We start from the raw sequence: 26,511 nt of genomic DNA on the forward strand, positions 1-26,511 counted from the left end.
AAAGAAACAAGTTCCATCTTTTTCTGTGGCTCCTTCAGAGTTCAGCATTGATAAAAAATGGGCTAAAATTCTTAAGACTACCAAAGTAATGCAAGACAAACACTTTCTAAAGTTAAATGATGTCAAATCCATTATTTTACTGAACTTCTCTTCAGTGTTCCTTCTAGAACATGAATGGAGACACAAACAAGGTCACCTTGGTGAGATAGCGACCCAGCAAGATGTTGTGCTCCAGCTCGCTCATCTCCACCTCAGCCTCCAGTGTGGCCGGACCCTGGATGGGCATCACTAGGAGCAGGGTGCCCGTCTGTCGACCTGAGCGCTGCACACTGAAGTGACCCCGGCCACTGCCACCACCCAGGCCAAATCGCAGCGTATCGCCTAGCACTCGAGCTGCAGACACCCGGAAAAGGATGCGAGGGGCAGACATGTTGGAAACCACAGCGAGAAAGTGAAAGGAGATGGAGTTTGGAGCTTGGTTGCAAACTTTGTCTCCCGACATGCAAGGGTTCCTCTCACAGCGCCTAGGAGACACAAACAGGACAAACATACTTTTCAGATTTTAGCAACACAGACTTCCAAGCAGTGCTGTGAACACTAACAAAGGACATAAATCTGCAAAACTGTTTTAAATCCCTGAAGTGAAACTTCACAGGATGGTGTGCTGAGTCTACTGTGGTAATTCTCTACAAACACCCTATATAATCAGAAAAAAATGATAAAATCAGGCCTGTCAGTGAACCACACTGTGAACGATCATGATTACCACAGCGTCATGAGTACAGAATTCTGAAGAGCAAATTAACTGCAGTGCTTTTGGAGTTTTTGCATGTATGACATGCATTCAGAGCTCATTCCTTCCTTCATGGTCCAAATTGTATAGCTTTAAGTAAAAGCTGAAGTGTAGACACACTAGTAAATCCAGAATTATGCCCTTCAGCTCAGCTCCTTCACCATGTCAGACCCAAAACAACACCCTCATTACTGAAGACAAAACTCCTCCCCACTGGCCCATCTTTCCTTCACCCTTCCATCACTCAGCAACAAGACGACAAGGTACTTAAACAGAAACTCACTCCTAACTTGAAGGTAACATTCCACCATTTCTCTGTAAATAACCACAGCCTCAGACTTGGAGGAGCTGACACTCAAGCTTGTTTCACGCAGAACGCAGTACGGATACAGTTCAGTTTCTGTTCTACTTCTTTATTTTTATTTTTTTTACCGTGTCCAGTTTTATTCTCACTGGTGGAGCGTTATAGTTTCTGCTATAATGCCACCCCTGATACCAAAACTTTATTAGAAATATTTTCGGTTGTTTAAAATCCCAACGGACACAATTGCAGAAGTGTGAGAGAATGGGGTAGCGAGAGAAAGAAGAGGTGGGGAAGGGGGGTTGACAAAAACAATAAATGATGAACAAGAATCTTCTAGACCTGCAGAGAGAGAGAGAGAGAGAGAGAGAGAGAGAGAGAGAGAGAGAGAGAGAGAGAGAGAGAGAGAGAGAGAGAGAGAGAGAGAGAGAGAGAGAGAGAGAGAGAGAGAGAGAGAGAGAGAGAGAGAGAGAGAGAGAGAGAGAGAGAGAGAGAGAGAGAGAGAGAGAGAGAGAAGATGGACACACAGAAATACAACAAGACCAAACTATCACTGAGCTAACAACATGAGGATATATAAAAGTAACTGTTTTGCTGAGAAACACATGGTAATAATTCAAAGTGCATTTGGTGCCGACTACAGCCACCACACAGGGGGTGTCCTGAAAATGCCCAAGTCCATCCTCATGAGAGTGCCATGTGAGCACCTGTGTGTGTACACACACTTGTATATGTAAGGTTTCTCTATAGGAGTGTCCAACAGTGAGTGTGAGGGGCCACAGACGTGTGGAAGATGGAGAAGTTCCAAACCCGAGAAATCCAAGGGTCTCCCCGGAGCGCAGAAACCCCAGGGAGACAGTCGCCGGAGAAGCCCCAACCCGACTCCCACAGAGGATTACCCTGGGGGCTGCAATCAGCAGCCGTCAGAGCCCTGGGAGATAACAATGGCAAGCCCCCAGGCCCGCCCGCCCGCAGCCGCCCACCCCCGAGTTCACACACCTTACTCACTCAGTCCCAGTACCGCTGCACAGAGGGCACAACCATTCCCAGACACCAGAGCTAGCCCCGATCTGCTGGGGTAATGATGAACAGGTACCTCCGCCCGATGTAGAGCAGAACCCCGCACCACCTCTGTATTGCTTCTGACATGGCTGTCATTTAGAAATAAACTGGATGCACCTTGCTAACACACGTAAAACACCCATGTAATTTCTTTAACTTCATGATCCGCGGCATGTGAAAAAAATACCTTTCCGGAGCTCTGCATCCAGATCCACAACGCATGCAGATGCGATTTAGGTGGTTTGTCTCTTTCAATTGGCTGGTTTGATTCTGTCCTCAGTAACACTTTACAATCAGGGTCCATTTATTAACGTTACTTAGTGCACTATTAGGCAATAATAAACTGTTAAATGAAGCAGGAATACCTGCTCAATATTATGTGATGTATCACTTAATAGTTAACAATATTAGAAACATTAATATAGGGATTTTTGTTCATTAAGGCACAATAATGCACTTAGTAATGTTAATAAAATAAAGTGTTACCATGTCTCCTGTGACTGCTTTGGCCTGGTTCCCATGGGAGTGTAGCCTCCAGGAATTGTCAGTTTTCATCCACAGTTTGACCGCTTCAGTATCGGGCCATTTGTAAAAACGTCAGTTTTCATAGCACGAGACCACAAATGCGGCGATAAAAAACAGCACCAGTTTAGGTCAGACAGCGTGTGGTGTCCGGCCACACGGCAAAAACAAGACTACACACAAACCACATGTTCAGACAGGAAATCTTTAAACCTCTCATGATCAAATGTGACTTTGGAGTAAACAAACATGAAATTGGAGTGTGTAGCAAGCTTTCGCCACATCACTTTCTGACTGATCCCATTCAACAGGCTTTGTTTGTTCTCGATGTCTGACCAAGACATGATGACTTGTGTTGAGAAGTGATGCTTTCTAAACATAATTCAGTTTGAATGAACACATCACTGACAGTAAAAATATCTGATATAATTATTTCTACAGACATATCTATACTTTGGCATGTCCTTAAAATGGCCAATAGGGAGATTTTTTTTATTGTAAATTATTAACCCTCTCAGGCTCTAAATAAGTTTTGATAAAAGGACGAACAAGGACAAACTAAGTCCTTCAGGCATACCTCTGAGTTAAAAAATGCTCATGTATGTGGAGTAGCCAGGTAGGTAGGTTTTAGTGTTGCAAATCTGCAACGCCTGCCTCCAGAGGGTTAAACTACAGAGTTTTAGTAAATCTAATCCAGCGGGTTAAACTGAAGCTAACATCGTAAAATTTTGTGTGATATAAAATGAGGCTGAGGTCAAAAACAGGCCGAAGAATCTCAGTGGCTGTTCTTCCTGAGACCGCGTTGTTGTTCAGTTTAGGCCAGATGGGCTGGCTCAAACTCCTGAAATTGTCACCTGCTATTGTCTTTAAATGATTTAAAATGAGTACAATTATGTTTATCCTAGATGTGTGCGTGTGTGTGTGTGTGTGTGTGTGTGTGTGTGTGTGTGTGTGTGTGTTTGGGGTGGGGTGGGGTGGGGGGGTCAGTTCCACTGTTTCCTGAGCAGCAGCCACGTTTTTGAAATCTACAGGTAGAAAAATGTTAATTAGCCTTTACAAACTTTCTACACACTAAAGATTATTTTTGTTAAGATCTTTTTTATAATTGCCTACATTTATTTTGGTCTCTCATCTGAAACATGAAAGAGCCTTTTAGGAATGCTAAGCATCATGGCTGCCTTTCCCTCCACCGCGAGCCACCTGTAGAACAAACAAGGGAATAAACATTCTCTCAGATGGACTCTGTGTGGATCTCGTTTGTTGTTCTATCATTTCCTGGGTGACCGACATTCTAAACCAATAGCTCATCACTTCTTGGGCGATAAAGACGACTGAAGCCTGGGAATTGCACCAAACCATAGCAGCTAAATGATGGGCGTTACCAGGGAAGTGGCTCACTTACAGGTTCATCTCATTGTTTTGTAATTACTGCTCTCTGAGGGATGAGGTTTCTGGTTGCCATCCTTGCTTGGTGTGATTGTTGTTCCATTGTCTCCTCAGTTTTCTGACTCCATTCTGCTTATTTAAAGCACACAATGTGTTGGCTTCTTATTTAAGGGCAGCCATCGGCTCCATCTTTATGACATTCAGACGCAGTTACGTGCAGCTGGTTCTCAAAACATTTAAGGAGAATTTAAACTAAAACTATCTTTGAGTTATAAAGAGGCCTGTAAAATGTAACCAACACACCTGAACAGGCGAACAGGAAGTTAAATCATGTGATCATTTGAATCCCAACAGTGTTTTACTTGAAGATGTAAACATGAACGTTTTTTCCTATAGTTTCATTTACCCGAACAGGTGAGTGGCAAACTGAAGCAAGACAACTTTAACTGTTTGTCTCAAGACACCCCCCCGACCTGGTGTGCTGTGGTACTTCACTGAAAAAAAAAATATTTTAATAATTATTTCTGATTATAATCAGTCACTCTGAGTTTTTCATTCAGGTTTAACATGAAAATAGTCTCACTTCATTAATGGAGTCGTCACCCATCTTGACTCACAATGGGTGGGTGGGTGGGGGGGTGGTGGTGGTGGTGGTGGGGGGGGGGGGGGGGGGGTTGTTGGTTTAGCGTCCGGGAAACAGCAGAGAATGTCTTGAGTAGTAGAAGCTAAACGTTAGCGTTAGCATTAGACTCCTTCAGGCTTGTGATATTTGTGGAGATAAATGTTGCAGAGCAAACGTGGTGGAGTTGTGTTGCTGTTAGCCAATCAGTGCAGAGATGTCCAAATATCAGGAAATAAGATTCCAGATCCTGCCGTCTGAAGCTCAGCTCTGATCTGGTTCACTTCTAGTTCCTGTAGCTGGTGCACTGGAGCTTACAACTTACATGGCATTCATTCCTACTAGAGATCACTGCACATGTATTAAAAATATTAGTGAAATATCACTTTAAGCTTTGTTGTTCATACAAATTGTTTTGACCAATTCACTAGCTGTGGTACAAATGTTAGTAATGCTGTAAGAAACGAGAACAAATGCTGATCCTGGTGCATCCTGAAATATTTAGAGACAAATAAAGAAAAGCATGGACACTTAACTCTTCACCACAGGACCTGCATATCTGCAGTGTTTCAAACCAAAGGGTTATTTCATCAGGACAAAATATTCTGACAATAAATAAAACAATAAGACAGAAAAAAAACATTTGGCTGAAACACTGCAAATCCAGTTAATCTCACTACCAATCACATATTATGTAAAAAAACAAAAACAATCATACATATGTTTAAATGAAATGGGTAGCAGATTACCACAGTTATTCAGCTAAACAAATAGAACTGCAATCATAACAAGTATAAACATACAACGCAACCAGAGAAAAGTTCAAACAAAAGCACTCAAGTCCATGAAGAAAATCTAAATCTCTTTGACAGTCACAATTACAGAGAATGCTCTGATAAAAATACCAAACCACACGTTTTATAAATACCTACGATGCTGCATTTTGACATGTGTGACTGATGGGTTGTCGGGAGCTCCTTGTGAGAAACAGCAGCCATTGTGAAGGGTTAACGGGATTAACAGGGTAAAGGTTAGCCTTTACTTAGGCTTATCTACTATTTGAGATTTATTATCAGGACCTGTTGCTGCAACGAAGAAATAAGCAACCAAATAAATATTTCCTCATAATTAGTGCTTCTAGTCATCTGGTTTGGTATACTTCTATCCACCTATCATGAAATCACAATAGGTTGAGATTTATAACATCAAATAATCTTAATGAAATAGAGATTTAGATCTTGAAAAATCTACTTTTACAGCTAAACTAAGCCTAATTTCCTATTTTGACAGCTAACAATGAACATTTGCAAGTATTACATATTAAAATTCCTTTTCAGTACGTATTTTCAGCTTTATCAAAAGCTGTCTTTGATCATTTTTGCAGACAGAGTTGTGAGACTTGGAGCCCCACAAGGGAACAAGACTGTCCCTTGTGGAGCTCCAGTATAACATCTCACTGTCCATCTGGCCCAAGTCAGCTGAAGACAATGATATTTGATTCTAAAATCAGACATCTTCAGTACCTTGTGATCTAATCAATTTTCAGCATGCACACAGACTGCATAGCTCTTCAGCACCCCTAGGCTGATCATGTCCTCATGATGACACAAAAGAAGGGACATTAATATTCAGGGTTACATTTCTAGCCACAGGAAACAAACGTGACAAGATGAGTGTCACTGTATCCCGATTGATCATGCGCCCTGGCTACTTGGCCAATGGGATGTCACTTTGGCTGACTGGTTAGCGTGCATGACTCTCACCCGGGCAGCAGAGTGAGAGCAACTGAGGACTTGCTGGCTCTCTCTCTCGCTCTCAGCCATCTGGCCAAGTTGGAAGCCAAACCGAGCTGTAAGGATTGTTTTTGTGCTCCTTGATGTTGTTTTGCTGCAGCCTGCGCTCAAGCTCTGTTCCTTTTTTCTCACTACTTTTCAGTCACCTGACCCAAAGGACCTCTTCTCATCCAAGATATCCTAAAAGATTCTTTGTGACCCATTGCTTGCTGTTTAGGAAGCGAAACAGACAGTATTGGAAATAATATTCCCGGTTTGAATGGTGCTTTTCTAAGTCAGGGACTCCAGAGCGTTTTACAGTAGAGTCATTCACACTGATGGTGATGAGCTTCATCATAGCCACAGTGGCCCTGGAGCACATTGACAGAAGAGAGGCTGCTATACAACTGGCACCACCGACCACCAAGAGCAAGCAAAGAGGGTGTAGCGCTTTGCCCAAGGACACAACAAGGACATGGCTGGAGATTGTGTTCAAACTGGCAACCCACCAATTGAAATGGTCAGGGTTTCTAACCCCAGAGCCACTGTTGCCCATGGATGCTATCCTTGAGGGTGCTCAGACAGGACCTTTATTTTCTAATTAATGCGTAAAAGTGCAATCGTTCAATCCTCCAAAGCTGCTCAGAACAACCAACAGGAGAATGTTACAGGAGTGCATTCTTGTAGGGTACGCTACACACACGTTTAGCTGTGCTGCTCATGCTAATTATAAGTTTTAACCTTGTAGTGCAGGTTTAGATTTTCTAACATTAATATGCTTGTTTCCAAGCCGTGTTGCAACAAGGAACTATTCAACCAAACATTCATCCCACTTCATAGGTTAGGTTGTTTTATCGGTGTGCTCTCCACTCTCCACACCTATTGACCACATCTTCACTAATCTTCTGCAGATGGTTAAAGTATTAAATTGTTTTATAGGAAAAATAATTTGAATGCTTCTACGCTTACATGGGAGACGTCTTGATGTATGTTGCGTTTTTGACATCTGGGCACACCACCGTCACACACTGGAATCCCCCGAAGGTGTTCACACACAGCTGCTCCTCTGCACAGGTGTGGTTCTCACACTCATCAATGTCTGAGATACAAAGGTTAAAGGTGAGATAGAAAAGAAGCCCTTACTATTATCCTCATCACACGACATTGTCTCTGGGATCAACCTGTGCAGCTGCGGCCATCTGTAGCCAGGTTGTAGCCGGGTGGACAGACACAGTGAAAGCTGCCTGGTGTGTTTATGCACTCATGGACACATAGCTGGCCTGGCTGGGCCAGAGGGAAAAGATGGCATTCGTCGATATCTGAAACACATAAGTGCAACACTAAGATCTTTAAAACATCTTTAGTCTGATTGACGGGTGTGTTAAACAGCTTTGAACATTAAGGCCGTGCAATAATAATCATGATTACGTTCCCTAGAGTACATCTTCCTCTACCTGTGCAGATGTTGTTGTCGCGACCAGATATGGTGAAGCCAACATCACAGGTACAGCGGGTTGAACCCAAGAAGTGTGTGCAGTTCGAGGGTCGAATGGAGGACAACAGGGATGAAGAGGTTGGAGGTGAAACAGAAGATGGTGAAGATTCTGAGGAGGATGATAAGGCAGCAGAGGCAGGGAAGGAGGAAGCAGCTGCAGAAAAGGAAGCCATTGAGTTGGAGGTGTTGTTCAGGCCTGAAAAAAAAAAAGAACCACCGTCAATACTTTTCTGATACTACATGAATGTATTTCTGCATTCACACTGCAGGCCAAAGTGTTCTAAATTTGACTTTTTGATCTTAAATTTTTCCTGATCTGATGTTTTAAATAATGGCACAAATAAGATCCCCTCCATCCATCCATCCATCCATCCGTCCGTCCGTCCGTCCGTCCGTCTGTCCGTCCGTCCGTCCGTCCGTCCATCCATCCATCCATCCATTTTCATCTGCTCATCCGGATTCGGGTCGCGGGGGCAGTAGCCTAAGGCGAGAGGCCCAGGCTTCCCTCTCCCCAGCCACTTGGGCCAGCTCCTCTGGGGGAATCCCAAGGCGTTCCCTGGCCAGGTGAGAGACATAGTCCCTCCACCGTGTCCTGGGTCTACCTTTAGGTCTCCTCCCGGTTGGATGTGCCCGGAAAACCTCACCATGAGATCCCTGTCACTTTTCTCAAAAGTCCTATAAGTGTTCCTAAATCACATGCAGCTCTCATGTTTTTCAAAGTGCCCTCAAACAAAATGGTTCAGTTTAATATCTTACTTTTACATCACTAAAGTGACAGATGGGATAATTCGGCTCTGGAAGAGGTTGAAAGCATCAGTATCAAAAGTAAACAAGCTTTATTAGAACCTCAGAAATGAGACACACACATGTAGCATCTAAATTTACTTCACTAAAAGCGACTGTGATGTCATTAAGGTCACATTAGAACCATTGATCGTTTACACTGGAGTCTGATGGAGTTCGTAGTTAAATTAAAATGTGAAACACCACGCAGAAAAATCTGAACCAACCACTAAGACCTGCAGGGTCAGTATAACTTAAGACTCACGTCTGCACATGGGCTGCTGGCCACTCCACTTTAGAGACTCCAGACACACTCGGGTTTGTGGACCAATCAGCTCATAACCAGGTTTGCAGAGGAAGTGGACTTCATGGCCCATGCTGAACACTCGACCCAGCCTCCGACCGTGAGCAGGGGGTTCAGGTTTGGGACAGGATGCTGGAAGCAGAGGGTCAAGTTTAGTCATCATTTACCTCCAAAACAAAGACCAGTGTCAGGTGTGTTTGGTAGATTTCATTCTGCTGAAACGGATAAATCATGTTCTACTGGACATGTTCATCTGCTGTTTTTGTTCATTAATGGCTTTAACTGATAATGGAAGAAAATAATGTTATTCTGGTCTGACTGAACTCTGTCCGAGTGGTTATTCCTTCCTTAGTGTGATGGCCAGTACAGAGCCAGGTGGCTCACATTGGACTGATTGCAGGGTGGGGTGAGCCCCCCATTAAAAGGCAGTTGCCTGCTCTTCCAGAACAACAGTTCTTGTATGGCACTTCAGGTGCTGGGGGTACTGTGAGACTCCAACTGCAAGCTGCGATCGTAAGTACTCTCCCTCGTTTGTTGCCTGTGCAGCTTTAGTTCATGCTCATTTTTCCATCTTAATTTGTTTGTAGCGTGTGATTGCAGAATGGAGCTGCACATGCTGTTATAGGGTTAACACTGCATCCAAGTACTCCTTGTTGGCTCTCTGCCCGTGTGGGTGTGTCAGCCATATGAAGGCTGATCTGATCCAGCGGCACAATGACCGTAAGTCCTCGCCTCTGCTTGGGTAGGGTTGTGTTGATCCAGGGGGACCATGCCAGTTTTGTTTGTTCGCAATGTGGCTGCCCGCACTGGTTGGCCTGAGAGCGGCTTTGTCATCTGGCTTTGCCTACAGTGCCCCACCTAGATCAGCTGAGCGTCTGATGTCGTCGGCGGTGCACCGGCCCCTCTGCTGCTCCATCTCGCCGACCCGCCACGACTAATCCCATCTCCAGAGCTGGTGGTGTGCCCGGGGTGCTGCATCGCTGCTGTTTCATCTTCATTGGTTTGTTTTAATTAGATGTTGGGCGTCGGACGTCTGGTTGCCAGGGCAACCACCAGAATGCCCACAAAGGTTAAGGGGGATTTTTTTCTATTTTTTAGTTGGCTGTGTTTATTTTACGTTGATTTCATCATTATTCTTTGGTGTGTTTTGCTTATTTACTTTTTGCAGGTTTAATGTTATTTTTGTATTTGTTCGCCCTAGGCTTTTATGGGTAAATATTGTGGATTGACTAATAACTGGACTCCGAGAACTTAACTTAACTTAACTTAATTTAACTTAACTTAACTTAACTTAACTTAACTTAACTTAACTTAACGTAACTTAACGTAACTTAACGTAACGTAACGTAACGTAACGTAACGTAACGTAACGTAACGTAACGTAACTTAACTTAACTTAACGTAACTTAACGTAACGTAACGTAACGTAACGTAACGTAACGTAACGTAACGTAACGTAACTTAACTTAACTTAACTTAACTTAACTTAACTTAACTTAACTTAACTTAACTTAATTTCACTTATGTATGTTTTTAACTTGAATATGTAAATAAAGAAACCATCTGTTAGTGAGTATTGAACTTACGAACCTCATTCTACCCTTCTATGGGGGGTTAACCCAGGGTGGCGTTGTTGCAACTTTTTACCCTTTAATTTATTTACGCTATGACTACCACTTGCCAAATTAGTCAGCCCCGCTTCTGGTCGAGGTGGAGGGCTAGCTGTTTAGAAAGCATTTTCCATTTAGCTCTACAACAGTGGTATTCCCCCCTGGTCCAGGAGAATCGCTATGCAACATGTTTTTAGCTTTAACTCGCTTCAACACACCTGATTTCAATCAGCAGCTGAAGAGCTTGATGAGCTGCTGCACAAGTGATTCAACAACTGAATTATATGTGTGGGAGTAGAGAAACAAGGAAAACATGCTGGATACCGACTCTCCAGCACCAGGAGTGAGTATCATTGCTCTACAACTTCTGGTCACTTTTCTTCCTTTGAACTGCAGCTGATTAAAGTCAGGCGTAAGGACCCATTTCACTGTGTTGTGGTCTATCGTCCACATGGTCCAAACAGTTCTTTCCTTCAGGAGTTTGTGTCGTGACTTTGTATCCTCCACCATGAAGCTGTGCAGACTGGTGATTGTTGGTGATTTTATCAAGGAGAAAAAGTTAGATCACATCTTAAATCACTTCATTGGCTTCCATGTTCTGTCGGGGCAGTTTTCAAGGTCTTCTTGCTGACATATAAAGTGCTGAACAACCTTGCCGTATGTCCCGAACAGACCGCTATGCTCAAATGCTGCGGGGCTCCTATGCATTCCTAAAACAAAGCACACAACGCCTGGTGGTTGTGCATTTGCATATGATGCTCCACTGCTGTGGAACCTGGAATGGCCCTTTGGACATTAGGCATGCTACTTCTGCTGAGGTCTTCAAGGCCAGATTATTCACAGCTACTTAAGCCTAATTTAAACTTCTCCGTCTGCGTTGGGACGGACGCATGCAACGCCTTTGTCTGTCCATTCGAGGGCTCTCCGACAGGCTCGCAAGTACAGACGGAGTCAAGCTCTCTTTTCTAAACATTCGTCCAACAAGATGGAGAATGCAAGCTTGTGATTGGTCAGGACGCCGCTGTTGTCAACAGCGTCGCTATTGTGACCTCAAACACATAAAGAGAGCCGAAGATATCTAAATGATAAATAATAAATGATCCGCACTTGTATAGCGCCTCTCAGAGTAAGGACTCCAAAGCACTTTACACTACAGTGTATCATTCATCCATTCACACACTCATTCACACACTGATGGTGATGAGCTACGATGTAGCCACAGCTGCTCTGGGGCACACTGACAGAGGCGAGCGCGGGCGAGCACAGGCGCCACCGGTCCCTCCGACCACCACCAGCAGGCAAGTGGGGTTAAGTGTCTTGCCCAAGGACACAACAGCAGAATTCTCTGTCCGGAGCCGGGATCGAACCTGCAACCTTCCGATTACTGGACAACCAGCTCAACCTGTTGAGCTACTGCTGCCCCCCATATCTAGCGGCAGATATGGAACTGCTTGAAAAATACATTGCGGAATGACTCTAAAAATATGAAAAATTATTTACTCGTGACTTGAGGAGTGAAAAGATACGAAGCAAGCATTTTATTCGTGGACGGAAATGACGGTTTAGAGGTGGCGAGAGCATGAAGAGGTGGAGAATGAGGGACAAAACTGTTCATGTTAAAACAAATATAAACACACTAGTAAATGCACTATCTTGGACTGGATACATGACAGGGTACCACAGAACAGCGCCACGCCCTCTGTTGTCTGGGCGGGGAATTGCTTTGCAACACTCCCCTGGAGATGGAAAAGTCAGAGCAAAACGACTCTGTCCGCGTCCCTCCCATGAGTGCGTGTCTCTCCTTCGCCGAGCTGACGGAGAGGAATAAATTAGGCTTCATCCTGATTAACTATTTGCTTTTTATGTTTTACTGCCTCTTAGTATTTTTATTCATTATATCTGGTGGTGATTTTAATTTGTTCTTAACACACTCATGCTTATTCTTATCCTCAGTCCTGCAACATCATTTTAGGTATTTATTTATGTTTTTAGCATTTCTCTGTGCAGTGCTTTTTTTTGAAGCCGCTGTATAGATAAAGTTTATTATTATTCACATTGATGATGCCTCTGTCAGGTTCGATGGGCTGAGCTGGAGTGGTTATGAGACCCAGGCGCGGAGAGAATGGTGGATGGAGACTGATATGTGGCAGCGTGGGAAGTTCTCTTCCCGTATGGTTCGTAGAGTTAGTGTCTTAGGTCTTAGAATGGCTTGGCGTCTATCGTTAGATGATGACTGAGTGCCGGCTCCGCTGTGACAGGTCCTTAAATAGGCTCAGCGGGATGACGTCACCGGGAAGCGTCGGTGACAGGCATGCTGGGAACTGGAGTGCAGCGCCAGCCCGGCCCGCAGAGGAGGTTAAGAGGAGGAGTTCATGACAGGACCCCCCCCCCGCGAGGGACGTGCTCCAGAAGGCCCAGGGCGACGAGACCAGAAATCAGCCAACAGGGAAGGATCCAGAAACGAGCGGGCAGGCTCCCAGCTACGCTCCTCCGGACCGTAACCCTGCCAGTCCACCAAATACTGCCATCCACGGCCCCGGCGGCGGGCGTCCAGAATCTTGCGGACGGTGTAGACGGGGTCCCCATCGACATCTCGGGGCGTCGGCACCCGGGCCGGAGGCGGATGGAGAGGAGAAGACACCACCGGCTTGAGCTGTGAGACGTGGAATACCGGGTGCACCTTAAAAGTGGAAGGGAGGCGCAGCCGGTAAGCGACCGGACCGAGGACATCTCGGACTGGGAAGGGCCCCAAAAAGCGAGGCGACAGCTTCCTGGAACCAGCCGGAAACTGGAGGTTTGCGGTAGAGAGCCAAACCCGGTCACCAGGCTGTAACACAGGGCCGGGCCGGTGGCGGCGGCGGTGTTGTCGGGAGTACTCTGTATTAGCCCGGGTGATGGCGGCGCGAGCCCTGATCCAAGCGAGACGGCAGCGGCGGACCATATCCTGAGCCGCCGGAACCTCCACCTCCGGCACCTGATGGTCAAAAAGAGGGGGCTGGTATCCGTAGCAGGTCTCGAAGGGCGATAGACCCGTGGCGGAGGACGTCTGGAGGTTGTGAGAGAGCTCCGCCCATAGGAGGTAACGAGGCCAGGTGGACGGTTGAGACGAGGCGAAGCAGCGTAAGTAACGCCCAAGCTGCTGGTTGGCTCTCTCCGTCTGACCATTAGTCTGGGGATGATAGCCTGACGACAGACTGGCGGAAGCGCCCACCAACCGACAGAAAGCCTTCCAGAAACGTGAGATGAACTGAGGCCCTCTGTCAGACACCACGTCCTGGGGGAATCCGTGGAGCCTCACCACATGATCGAGGAGGAGCACCGCCGTCTTCTTAGCCGTGGGGAGCCCTGCCATAGCCACTAAATGCACAGCCTTCGAAAAGCGGTCGGTGATGGTGAGGATGGTGTCCAGGTGGTCGGCAACGGGAAGCCCCGTGACAAAGTCCACACCTATGTGCGACCACGGCCTTTTAGGCACAGGGAGCGGTTGCAATTCCCCGGCTCCAGGTTGGGTGGTGGACTTAGACCGGGCGCAAGTGTCACATGCAGCGGTGTATTCACGCACGTCCTTTCTCATAGAGGGCCACCACAGGGCCCGGCGGAGGAACTGGAAGGTACGAGCCTGGCCTTGGTGTCCCGCGAGCCGTGAACTATGCCCCCACCTCAAGGCCTCCTGTCGACACACGGCCGCAACGTAAAGGCGGTTAGGAGGCGTCTCTGGGGGCGCCGGGTCCGCCGGGAGAGCCGCCCGGATGGAGGCTTCCAGGGGCCATTGCAGGGCGGCCAAGAACCGTTCGGTCGGGAGGATGGACCTCGGTTCAGGAGGCCTTGGATCCTGGGTGTGTTGACGGGACAGGGCGTCCGCCTTGAGGTTCTTTGAGCCGGGGCGGTAGGCGATGTGAAAGTTATAAGGTTCGAAAAAGAGGGCCCATCGGGCCTGACGAGGGTTGAGTTGACGAGCGGTCTGAATATGGATGAGGTTCTGATGATCAGTCCAGATTAGAAAAGGAGTGGGGGTACCCAGGAGCCACTGTCGCCACTCCTCCAGGGCCCACTTTATCGCCAACAATTCCCGGTCCCCGACCCCATAGTTCTGCTGGGTAGGAGAGAACTTCCGGGAAAAGAATGCGCAGGGATGGAGTTTGGAGTCCTGGCCACGTTGTGACAGTACGGCTCCCGCGCCCGTCTCAGAGGCGTCCACCTCCACAACGAAAGGCCGTGTTAGGTCCGGGTGGAGGAGGATGGGCTCGCTTACAAAGCGGCGGACCAGCTCATGGAAGGCAGCAACAGCCTCCGGGGAGAGGCGGAAAGGGCGAGGCTGATTGGTTGTTTTCGTCAGGGAAGTTAATGGTGACGCCAGGGCGCTGAAGTTGCGGATAAACCGGCGGTAGAAGTTGCAGAACCCCAGGAAACTCTGCAACTGCTTCAGGGTCTTGGGTAGTGGCCACTGCGCGACCGCCTGAACCTTCTGTGGGTCCATGCGCAGGCCCTGGGAGGAGATGATGAATCCCAGAAACGAGGTGGACTCCTGGTGAAAAGCACACTTCTCCAGTTTACAGAATAAGTCGTGCTCCAGGAGGCGTGACAGAACGGCTCGAACATGCTGGGTGTGTTCCTCGGCCGTGCGGGAGTAGATGAGGATGTCGTTCAAATAAACAAAAACCCAACGACCCAGCATGTCACGGAGGACATCAGTGATGAAACGCTGGAAAACGGCAGGGCTGTTGCAGAGGCCGAAGGGCATGACCAGGTACTCATAATGTCCAGTGGGTGTAATGAAAGCGGTTTTCCACTCCTCTCCTTCCTTTATGCGGATGAGGTTGTATGCACTGCGGAGGTCCAGCTTGGTAAACAGTGTGGCTTGGGCAGTGGCGTCCAGAGCCGTGCTCATTAAGGGAAGAGGATGGCGGTCCCTGATGGTGATTTTATTCAATCCACGATAGTCTATACAGGGCCGGAGGTCACCTTCCTTCTTCTTCACAAAGAAGAACCCTGCCGCCCCAGGAGACGTGGAATGTCGGATAAACCCCTTCTGGAGAGCCTCATTGATGTAAGCGTCCATCGCCTGGGTCTCTGCCGGGGAGAGCGAGAACAGCCGACCCCGAGGCGGGGTGGTTCCGGGCTGAAGCCTGATCTCCAGATCGTAGGGGCGATGAGGAGGCAGCTTGGTGGTAGGCTCCTTTGCAAAGACCCGAGCCAGATCGTGGTATTGGGGTGGAAAGAGTGTTAAATCCACGTCCTTGGGTGGTGTCTCCCTAGGCTGTGATCCTGGAAGGAGTGTTAAATCCACATCCTTGGGTGGTGTCTCCCTAGGCTGTGATCCTGGAGACGGATGATGAAGGCGACAGTTAACACCCCATGCCATGACTTTACTGGTGGACCAGGAGATGTGAGGGTCGTGGAGGCGGAACCAGGAATGACCCAGAATGAGAGGAGTCGTAGGGGCGTGAATGACCAAGAAATGAAGGGTCTCTACCTGTTCTCCGATGGTCATCCGGAGGTTCTGGGTTCGGTGCGTGATCGGATATGGCATGAGAGGGCGCCCGTCCACTGAGGTGACGGGAACGGGATGATCGAGGAGGGTGAGTGGAATCTTGAGCCGGTTGACCAACCCCTGATCGATAAAGCTTTCTGCAGCTCTGGTGTCGAGGAGGGCCACCAGGGGGACCGGTCCTTGGCTCAGCTGGAAGGAGACCGAGAGGGTGGTGTGATGAGGAGCTGCATGAGTGGAAACTCCGAGTGAGGCAGCTCCTACACCGACCCGGAGGGACCGTTTCCCGGGCGTATGGGGCATGTTGCACGGGGATGACCCAGAGCCCCACAATAGGCGCATCGTCCCTCCTGAAAACGGCGCGCCCGTTCCTCGGGGGGCAAATGACCCAGTTGCATGGGTTCCTCCATGGGTTGGTTCTCCTGACGGCGGGGGAAAGTTCGGGATTGTACGGGAACCGTCCTCACTCCTGGTCTGGTGAGGAGGCAGCGGTCCAGCTGGAGAGCCAGGTCCACCGCCTGGTCCAGGGTGGTTGGAGCCTCGTGACCAATCATGCCCTCACGGATGCGGGGTGACAATCCCTCCAAGTACACAGCCTTCACCGCGGCATCACCCCAGGTTAGATGGGCAGCGGTGGTCCGGAAGCGTGAGGTGAATTCGGCCACGGTCTGAGAGCCTTGTCGAAGCTGGAGCAGGCGTGTCTCATCTGCGACCTCGCTGCTGGGATGAACGAATGCCTTCTTCAGTTCTTTCACGAAGGCTTCATAGTCGTTGCAGACTGGGGACTTCTGATGGTACAGAGCAGCCGCCCATTCACCGGCTCGCCCAGTCAGCAGGGAGGTTAACAGAGCCACGCGAGAGCAGGAAGTCGGGTAGCGTGCCGGCTGACACTCAAAAGTCATTGACAGAACGGCCAACATGCTCTCCGGGGATCCTTTAATCCCATCCCATTTCTCTGGGAGACTTAGATACGGCTCCACCACGTTAGGAGTGGCAGATGACTGTCGTTGGAGGGCTGAGTAGAGTTGGACTACCAGTTCGGTGACGGAATCGAGTTTGGATGTGAGGCGATCAGTAACAGCACGCAGCTGATTGTTCTCCACACGGAGTTGGGCGTTGTCCGCCTCCTGGCGTTCTACTCGGCTGAGCAGCTGCGCTACCTCAGCTCGCAGCTGTGCGATCTCCGCTGGGTCTACTCAGGACTCAGTCATCCTGTCAGGTTCGATGGGCTGAGCTGGAGTGGTTATGAGACCCAGGCGCGGAGAGAATGGTGGATGGAGACTGATATGTGGCAGCGTGGGAAGTTCTCTTCCCGTATGGTTCGTAGAGTTAGTGTCTTAGGTCTTAGAATGGCTTGGCGTCTATCGTTAGATGATGACTGAGTGCCGGCTCCGCTGTGACAGGTCCTTAAATAGGCTCAGCGGGATGACGTCACCGGGAAGCGTCGGTGACAGGCATGCTGGTAACTGGAGTGCAGCGCCAGCCCGGCCCGCAGAGGAGGTTAAGAGGAGGAGTTCATGACAGCCTCAGACCACTTTGCCATGAACTTTTCCAACCTCATGGACTCTTTTACTTTTACCCAGGTTTCTGGTCCCACACACACCAGAGGACACACTCTGGACCTTGCTTTTACCTATGCTTTCAGTATCGACCATAATTGTTCTGACAACATTTATATTTCAGATAACATTGCGTTCTCTTCAATTTTCTGCATCCCCACCTCCTGCCCACCGCTTGGTTAGTTCTCATATACTTAATGAGAGCACAGCCAGCTAATTTTCTGCTGCTTTCAGTCCACCTTTATCCTCTGATAATGACCCTGATTCTTTAACTTCTCATTTTAATGAGCATTTCATCTCAGTTATGAACAGCATCTGTCCCATCAGAACCAGATCAGGTCCAGTGGCAAACCCCAATCCCCTCTCCAAGGTGTTCCCATGCCAGCCAAGAAACATAGTCCCTCCGCCATGTCCTGGGTCTTCCTTAAGGTGTCCTCTGGTTGGATGTTTCCAGAAAACCTCACCAGGGAGGCATCCAGGAGGCATCCTAACCAGATGCACAAGCCACCTCAACAGGCTCCTCTCAATGTGGACTAGCAGTGGATCTACTCCGAGCCCCTCCTGGATGATTGAGCTTCTCACGCTACTTTTAAGGGAAGGCCCAGCCAACCTGTGTAGGAAACTCCTTTCGGCCACTTGTATCTCATTCTTTCATAAATTTCAGCCCTGGCATAATTTCTGTGTTTCGACGGCCATCTGCCATACTGGACTGTAACCATAGATGAGGGCTAGAACGTAGATCCACTGATAAATTTAGAGCTTTGCCTTTCTGCTCAGTGCTCTCATCACTGCAATGGAGAGTTAAAATGCTCAGATTACTGCAGACGCAGCACCAATCCACTCATTGATGTCCCTGACATTTTTGGGTGAGAGGCTAAAGAGTTTGAGGAATGATATGTGCATGGTATGTAAAAGTCAATACAGATCACAGGTGGTAGTGAGGGTAGTCAAGGGCGGGGACCTTGACGGTCTGATCCTCGGCTACAGAAGCTGGCTCTTGGCACATGGAATGTCACCTCTCTGGTGGGGAAGAGGTTGAGAGGTTCCGACTAGATATAGTCGCTCACCTCAACGCAAGGCTCTGGCCCTGGAACAAATTTCCTTGAGAGGGGTTGGACTTTCTACCACTCTAGAGCTGCTCCCACTGAGAGGTTGTTTCATTAGGGAACATGCCTGTTACCACTTCTGGAAACCTGTCAGTTTCTATTCCACCAGAGGTACAGAGACTCCCTGATGGAGGAGGCAGCACCACCCCTCACCATTTTTGCCGGTTTTAAATGCTACCATGGTGCTGTTGTGCATGGCACTTATCTTCTTCCTGAGCGAGCGCAGACCCTGCTGGTATGAGGTCTCTTGTATGGCCAACATCTTCTCTACCTGCCGCAGTGAGTTCAGCAGGTCATGAGTGGACGAACACTCCTGTTGGGTGAACAAAGGCATGGTAAAATCACCACATTACTGTATACTTCTTAACAAACAGGGAAATCTAAATTTTGAATGTGTTGTATGTTCATGTTAATAACCCCAGTTTAACAGACCACAGAAACGTATTAATCATGCCCATTCAAACCCAAAACGCAGACACCCAAACTCACCAGATGGTGTGTCTTTGCAGGTGCAGATTAAATTTTGGATCATATTCTAACATAAATTCAATAGAAATTTTCAATCACTTCAGAAAAACTCCAAAGACAAATCGTGGTAAATGGTTTGTCTCTTTTCCTGTCAACTCCTCGCTGGCCCACTTCCTGTAGGTCAGGTGCTCTGACAATGGGGTGGTAGTCCAGGACGGGGCATGTTGATCCTCAGCATCACAAACTGATTCTAGGTATGTGGAATCCCACCTCAATGGTGGAAAAAAGTCCAAAGTATGCATGAGAAGTGATAGCAGCAACCTATATTCATGATCTTGCCAATGACTTAACTTGGGTCTTGACAAACCGGGTCAAATAAAACACATTATCAGGGACTGTTTGGAAGTAATGCCAGACCCATAGGATCTTCCACTCACACCTCAAGGAAATAGTTACTCCTGTCACTTGGGAGATTAAGGAAAAGGAATCTGCATGTCTAATGCTGTTTCTGGTCTTCTATGCTTCAGTAAATTACGTGGTTCTGTCACAAGCCTTGGGTGTGCTCTGGGGTTTGTTGTAGCTAGGTGTGAAGTGGCCAGGATAAGAGTAAGCTCCTCCAAGTTTGAGGTCATGGTTCGTGACTGGAAAAGGGTGGGAGTCTATGTCCTGACTAGAAGGTGAGTCTCTGCCGTAAGTGGGAAAATTCCTGTATCTTGGCGTCTTGTTCCTGAGTGATGATAGGCGTCAGGAAAGATGGATCAAAAGCTCTGACTTCAGTAGTGAGGGTGTCTGAAATGTTTCTGCTCATCTAAAGTAAAACCTTTGATGCCAGATTTTGATATAAAAAATGTCTTTTGTTGCTGATGCAAGGTAAATTCAAAAGAAAACAACTGCTTCAAAACTTTCTTAGGTCAAAATCAAGATTTCATATTTTCAAGGCAAATTTAAGTCTCAAGTTGTCATATTTTGTCTACAGTTTGGGTGATAATAAAATGATAAACAATTGGTTCCCAAGTGGTCTAAACCCTAGGGTCCTAGTAGAGATGTTTCTTAGCTTTTCTGCAGAAGAATGAGATCCCTCTCTTTGCAGAATCACGTTTCAGTTTATTTGAATTTTATTATTAACTGGAGAAGCAATCTTAAGAGGATCAAATGCAGTTTATAAAACATTCAGTCAGTCTGGATCAGACTAGCACTCACCTGAGCAGAGCATCCTACCAACTCATGAAGACTCATCAATATCATGGTGGCCCAGAGAGTCATCATAGCTGACAGAAACTTCTGCATCATCGCCTAAAGTTCCTCCTATAGAAATGAGCTCCGAGTCTTCAGTGTGGAGTGTTCAGCTCCGAGTCTTCAGCTCCCACGCTGCTGCTTCTTTTTGAGGGCTTGTGCCAAATGACTCCTCCACTCGCTCACAACCCTCCTCCACCTCCACCCGCCTCCATGTCTCCCATTTGGGAATTGCAAGGAGTCCAAGGCAGAGGAAGAGAGGTGCCCACATCTGGAGCTAGCTTTTTGTGTTTTTGATCCGTCACATCCACACAAATAGAATGAAATTAGAAGGACCATTCAGTGGAAACCTTTAATCATCACCAGTGAAACAAAGCAGCAACATTTCAGTCACTATTTCAGCTGAGGAATATGACAGGCTATAAATAAAAGCTGCTATAGTCTCAGTTTAATTTTGAGCCCATAAACCTGCTGTCCAACAGTACATTGTATGGTGGCTCCTTAATGATAAGCCATCTACTGGACTCGGCAGTAGCCGATTCTCTGTGCCTGAAATGTCCTACTTCAGATGGAAAGCTGCAGGAATCTTGGAGAGTTTCAAAAGGAAGTTTGAGAATGTAATGTCCAGTAATGGTCAGTTTTCATGTTAAATTTGACCCCTTCAGTATTTGGTCGACATGGAGACAGGAGTCTGCATGTGTTGCCTTTAATCTGCTGGGTCCTGCTATTCCATAAGCTGGGGCCTCTCTACAGCTCGGAACACATGATAACAAAGTGACAACAATACTGTTCCCTTCTCAAGGCCCTTCTGTGCCAAGTCTGCCTGGTCATCTAGGCCGGACTGGACTGTTATAAGGGTGGCTGTTTTCAGCTTATATGAGTTAATCACTCGTATAATAATAATAATAATAATAATAATAATAATAATAATAATAATAATAATAATAATAATAATAATAATAATAATAATAATAATAACAACAACAATACTGTTTTGATTAATCTGTGCTTAAATCAATAAGGTTGATTGATCTGTGCTTGAGTTACTGAAAGTATGAAATGAATTATTACATTGAATGAGTCATATATATGGTAATCAGTAATCTTTGATATGACAAGGCAATCACCACCTGTACTCAGACACAAGGACAAATTAAAGTTATGTTAAACTCAAGACGCATAGATATTTCTTTACCCCAGATCAGAGTATCCGGTATCTCAAGAAGACGTGTTTTCTGAGGTTGTCTTGGTAATATCCCTTTACGTGGCACGCTCTGATTGGCCAAGTAAATCATAATATGATAATATTAAAACAGAATGACTCAGTCATTCAGCAGTTGGAGTTGCATTCCAGCTTTCCATCACTCAGCCTTCAGTTCTAGAGAAAGAGTTCCGGAACGGCCATCTGGAGCGAAGCTTCTTTAACCTTGAGCATTTTTGGCAATCTGCCAAAACCCTGCTAAAAGCTGCCTACCGCTGACACAGCAAACGGTTCCTGCAGAACAAAGCTGATATTGTTCAGACTCTTTAAGAGTCCGTCTAGACGCCACGGTTCCATCCATCTGTTGTGACTCGGAAAACATCTCTGGACTGAGGGGTCGGTGCTACGGTATTCTACAACCTCGGTGCCAGAGGTCATCCAACCTCTCTGACCTTCGGATCCACGAAGAGGGTCTTCCAAAGGGTGATAGCGTCTGATGCCTTTTTGATAAGAATCAACCTCATAGCTTAATGCAAACCAAATCTTTCCTTTTTACACTTAGAACTCAGTTATTCTCGATACAAAAACTCTGATAACATCATATTCACACATAGGCACCATACATCACATCTCATCCACCTAGATCCATCCACTCACAGTAAATATTAGTTAACTTGTCATGTTTTAATTGTTTGGAAAATAAATTCTTACTTTTATAAACCTGACTCTATCCTGAATCAAGACGAAGTGTTCTACAATCCCTGAATAAACAAAGAATCCTAGAATCTTCTGATTAAACATCCAAAGACCAAGCAGGTTGAAATTCTATATTTACATAGCGTATCACAGCTTACTGGTCATAAGTAAAGGTACCGTAAATCCTCTAATACAGGCCCGGGCCTGTATTTGACTCAAGCTCATCAAGCTCCAGGCCGTTATTGGAAGGAGGGCCAGTATTAGAGGCAGGCCTCTATTTCTATTTGAGCAAAATGAACTAATGGTTCGCTGGAGTTTTTGACAATTAAAATTGCGCCCACATTTTCAAAGTTAAACATTTCTTTTAACCACGGTAGTTTCTGTTTCAGCCCTCTCCCCCCTCCCCCTGCGCAGCGGCCGCAAAGTCACTGATGCGCCTGCAGCCTCTCGGAGTTCCTGCTGCTCTAAACATTAAAATAATTATTTCATTTTCTGTTCCTCACTTCTGATTACCTTTAATGGTGTCTGTTTGTTGCAACTACCAGGTACAAAAACTAACTTGTTTTTATTTGACAATTTTTCTGTCCTGCCTGTTTATTATCTTCCTGCATCTCCTCTCAATCCTAAAGAGAAACTGCTACCTGGGTTCATATATATTCACCTTATGAGTTACCTTTGAGCTGCAGTTCTAAAAGATCAACCGACCGCAAAAACAGCGGAGTGCTCGCTGCTTGCCGGCCGCATCAGTGATCAGTGCGTCACCGGATGACAAGTTGATGCGCCCCGCTCCACAGCGAAACGCATCAGGCGCAAATAAAAGACAGAAAACATCAAAAGAAATGAACCGACATGAACGATCGCGTGTTAAATTAGTTTTTGAGGTGGCAACACCTGATTGTTACTGTGGCCGTGCTCAGGAGGCAGATCTACCGACCGCAAAAACAGTGGAGCGCTTCCTGCTTGTCGGCCGCATCAGTGATCGGTGCGTCAGAGGACAAGGTGATGCGCCCCGCTCCACAGCAGCGAAACACATCAGGCGCAAACAAAAGACAGAAAACATTAAAGGAAATGAACTGACATGAACGATCGCGTGTCAGTACCGACGCTCTGGCACAGCGCGTTGCCCCCCCCGAGAACAGGAGCTTGTCACCTGCTGACAGCAGGCGGCTGTCTTTTCCGAGGGCTGCATCTTGCCGGTCATTATCACGTGACAGCAACTAGTCGATGACAGGCATAAAAAGTCACTATAGTGAAGTCGACTAGTTCATACAACCCCTATTGCTCCCCAGAGTGTTCTGCAGCGTAATCAGCACGTTCTCTTTGAACTTGATATCAAATTTTCGTCTCCTCTTCATCTCCGCACGGTTAAAGTTACCCTCGCGGTCTATCACTGGCAAATCAAAAGTGAGACGATGACACAACCGCCCCCCGTACTTGCTTGTTATCACATTCTACCCGGCCACAATAAGAGACCGGCCATTATTCACCTCCGCCGACTCCGACACCGGCCAAAATTGGAGACCCGGCCTTTAATTGAATACCGGCCTGTATTAGAGGATTTACGGTTATTTATTAAGCTCTTAAAGCACTCAGTTTACCAAACCCTACAAGAAACATGCAGCTGAGTTCATGCTTGAATACAAAAATGTTACAATCAGAATCTAGTTAATGTCATTGTTGTCACAGGACCTATAGGAACTGTCCAACTATATTTATCCCAACATACTGTCAGGATTTCTGGCAGGTGTGTATGAGCACCAGTGTTGGGAACGTTACTTTAAAAAAGTAATTAGTATAGTTACTGATTACTTTGTCAAAAAAGTAACTAGATTGTAAAAGTAACTAATTACCAAGAAAAAGAACTACTTAGTTACTTTTTTCATTAAAGCATGCAAGAATTACTACAATAGTTAAATATAAATGAGTAATGACTGGAACATAATAAAATGTATGTCCAAATGTTTTTTATAAACCTGAATAATTTAATTGAATAAGCACTTAACAGGAGGAACTACTAACAGGAGCATTATACTTATCTAGACTATTAAAAGGTCACTGTGTGATATTTAACAAGACCCCAATCAGCTAACATTTAAAATTGCAAATAGAAACACCTGTAAAGGTTCCTGAGCCTTTAAATGGTCTCTCAGTCCAGTTAAATTACAGAAATAAATGTAATTTTGCACAGCATTTTAATTTTTCCAGCTTCACATAATTGTGTGTTTTTAGCAGCATTTCTGTTGCTGCTAATCTAGTAACGGTTAAATAAATAAATAAAATCCTTTAAAATGACACTAGAAGAGGCACAAGCCTGATGGAGGACTTACATTTACTAACTTGGGTCAGACCCAACCACAGAAGAGCTGAAGCTGGGTGGTAAACACACACAGGTAGTTCTAATAACACCTGAGCTCCATGATGTCTGAGACTGATGCATCAGGGTTACAGCGGGGCTAAAGACATGATCAGAAACAGGTTACAGCTGGATGATCTAGGAAGGCAGAAGATCAGGACGTCTGAGCGGTGAACAGGTGAGCGGACCTTCGGGACATCCGGCTCATGACAGCTTCAACACACCGCGCTGCTTAACGCACGCATTTCCTTATCAGTAACAGAAACGATCGTTTTGTTAAAAGAAGACGGTAATTAATTAGTTTGCTCGTTACAGAAAGAAATATTTTTTTAATTAACGTGGTTATTTTAAACAACGTTATTCCACTGTTCGGTGGGGTCTACAACATGCGGTGACTGAGACAGTGAGAACACTGAGGGTCTCCGCCCACCCGGCCAATCATCAACGTGTTTGTAAGTGCGTTACCAACACTTCTCCAGGTTTTACCACCTGGCTGCAGCTGAAGTGTGGCGATCAACGTTCGACAAGCACATAGTAACGCACAACCTTCCGTCCCCAGTAACGGTAATGGCGTTGCAACAGTGGGAAATGTAATTAATTAGATTATTCCGTTACCTAAAAAAGAACGCCTTTAGTAACGCAGTTATATTTAAACGGCGTTACTCCCAACACTGATGAGCACTATTGTAGAACCTAGCTTAAAACACCTGCTTTACCAAAGGCTCATAAAACACATGCCCCCCCCACCCCCCACCCCATGTACACACACACAAGCACTCACATATGCATCCACTCACACACAAACGCATGCATGCATACTCACACACATGCACTCACACACACATTCTTGTATTTATCACTAGTTGAGACCTCCAAAATAACTCACATTTTGAGGACCATCAGTGGAACCCCAGCAGAGCTAAGAGCTGAGATCATGGGAATCTGCTCCTTCTTTTTAGAAAACTGCACATGGATATTGAAATTGGGCTGCTGGTATAATTGGACAGAAATACTTTACATCACACATCTACCAAAAATGGGTATAAACCAAAATGTTTTTAAAACCAAAACCATGTCACTCTCTAACAGCGGTGAGCTAATCAACACCCTACATGGTCATTTGGATACATATTTGTCATCACCCAGAGGGAATCTGCCTGATAAAATTGAAGCAACAACAATTGCAGTTCCTCTCCTCGTCCGCTGGGAGCTGGATCCAGAGAGGAGCAAGTTCCCATTGACTCCCATGTTAAAAATGCCAAATTCACAGCAGAAATAAAGGTGTTTGCTGCCTGGTAAAAACAAACATTTTAGGTTAGAAGTCACGTTTATCATCATTTATTTTTTGTAATTCATCCATTAAGATGTTCATGAAGCTTGAAATTATGAATAATTAGGGATGCTTCCTACTGGTTGACAGGAGTCCTGAGCTGTCAGTGCTTGCAGGTTTCTTCCAGGAGAATCCTAAGGCATTCCCTGCCAGCCAAGAAACACAGACCCTCCAGCCTGTCCTGGGTCTTCCTTTAGGTCTCCTCCCGGATGGTCGTGCCTGGAAAGCCTCACCAGAGAGGCGTCCAGAAGGCATCCTAACCAGATGCCCTAGCCAACTCAACTGGCTCCTCTTGATGTGGAGGAGCAGCGGGTCTACTCCAAACCCCTTCTAGATGACCGATCTTCTCACTCTATCCCTGAGGGAGAGCCTAGTCACCCTGCGGAGAAATCTCATTTCGGTCACTTGTACCTATGATGTATCCACTGCA

General features: G+C 46.4%; 1 protein-coding gene across 1 annotated transcript; it reads right to left on the reverse strand.

Annotated features, from left to right (window-relative positions):
* Window positions 1-43: 43 nt before the first annotated feature.
* Window positions 44-20,675, reverse strand: LOC107372530 (fibulin-7). Its single transcript, XM_015940749.3, has 7 exons — window positions 20,469-20,675; window positions 18,954-19,113; window positions 8,999-9,169; window positions 7,910-8,146; window positions 7,637-7,774; window positions 7,425-7,554; window positions 44-524 (listed from the first exon to the last, which is right to left on the reverse strand). Exons 1-7 carry the CDS (start codon window positions 20,556-20,558, stop codon window positions 164-166), a joined length of 1,287 nt encoding a protein of 428 aa, XP_015796235.1. The 5' UTR covers window positions 20,559-20,675; the 3' UTR covers window positions 44-163.
* Between the last annotated feature and the right edge of the window lie 5,836 nt (window positions 20,676-26,511).

Source organism: Nothobranchius furzeri, chromosome 4 (assembly GCF_043380555.1).
Source record: "Nothobranchius furzeri strain GRZ-AD chromosome 4, NfurGRZ-RIMD1, whole genome shotgun sequence".
Lineage (NCBI taxonomy): Eukaryota > Metazoa > Chordata > Actinopteri > Cyprinodontiformes > Nothobranchiidae > Nothobranchius > Nothobranchius furzeri.

Excerpts from the sequence above, each read along its gene's own strand:
- LOC107372530 (XM_015940749.3), bottom strand. The coding sequence starts at position 20,558 with ATGATGCAGAAGTTTCTGTCAGCTATGATGACTCTCTGGGCCACCATG. Across the intron at positions 9,170-18,953 it reads ATTTAAAACCGGCAAAAATG|CATCCTGTCCCAAACCTGAA; the intron begins GTGAGGGGTGGT and ends CTCTGCTTCCAG. Across the intron at positions 525-7,424 it reads TACATCAAGACGTCTCCCAT|GCGCTGTGAGAGGAACCCTT; the intron begins GTAAGCGTAGAA and ends TGTGTCTCCTAG.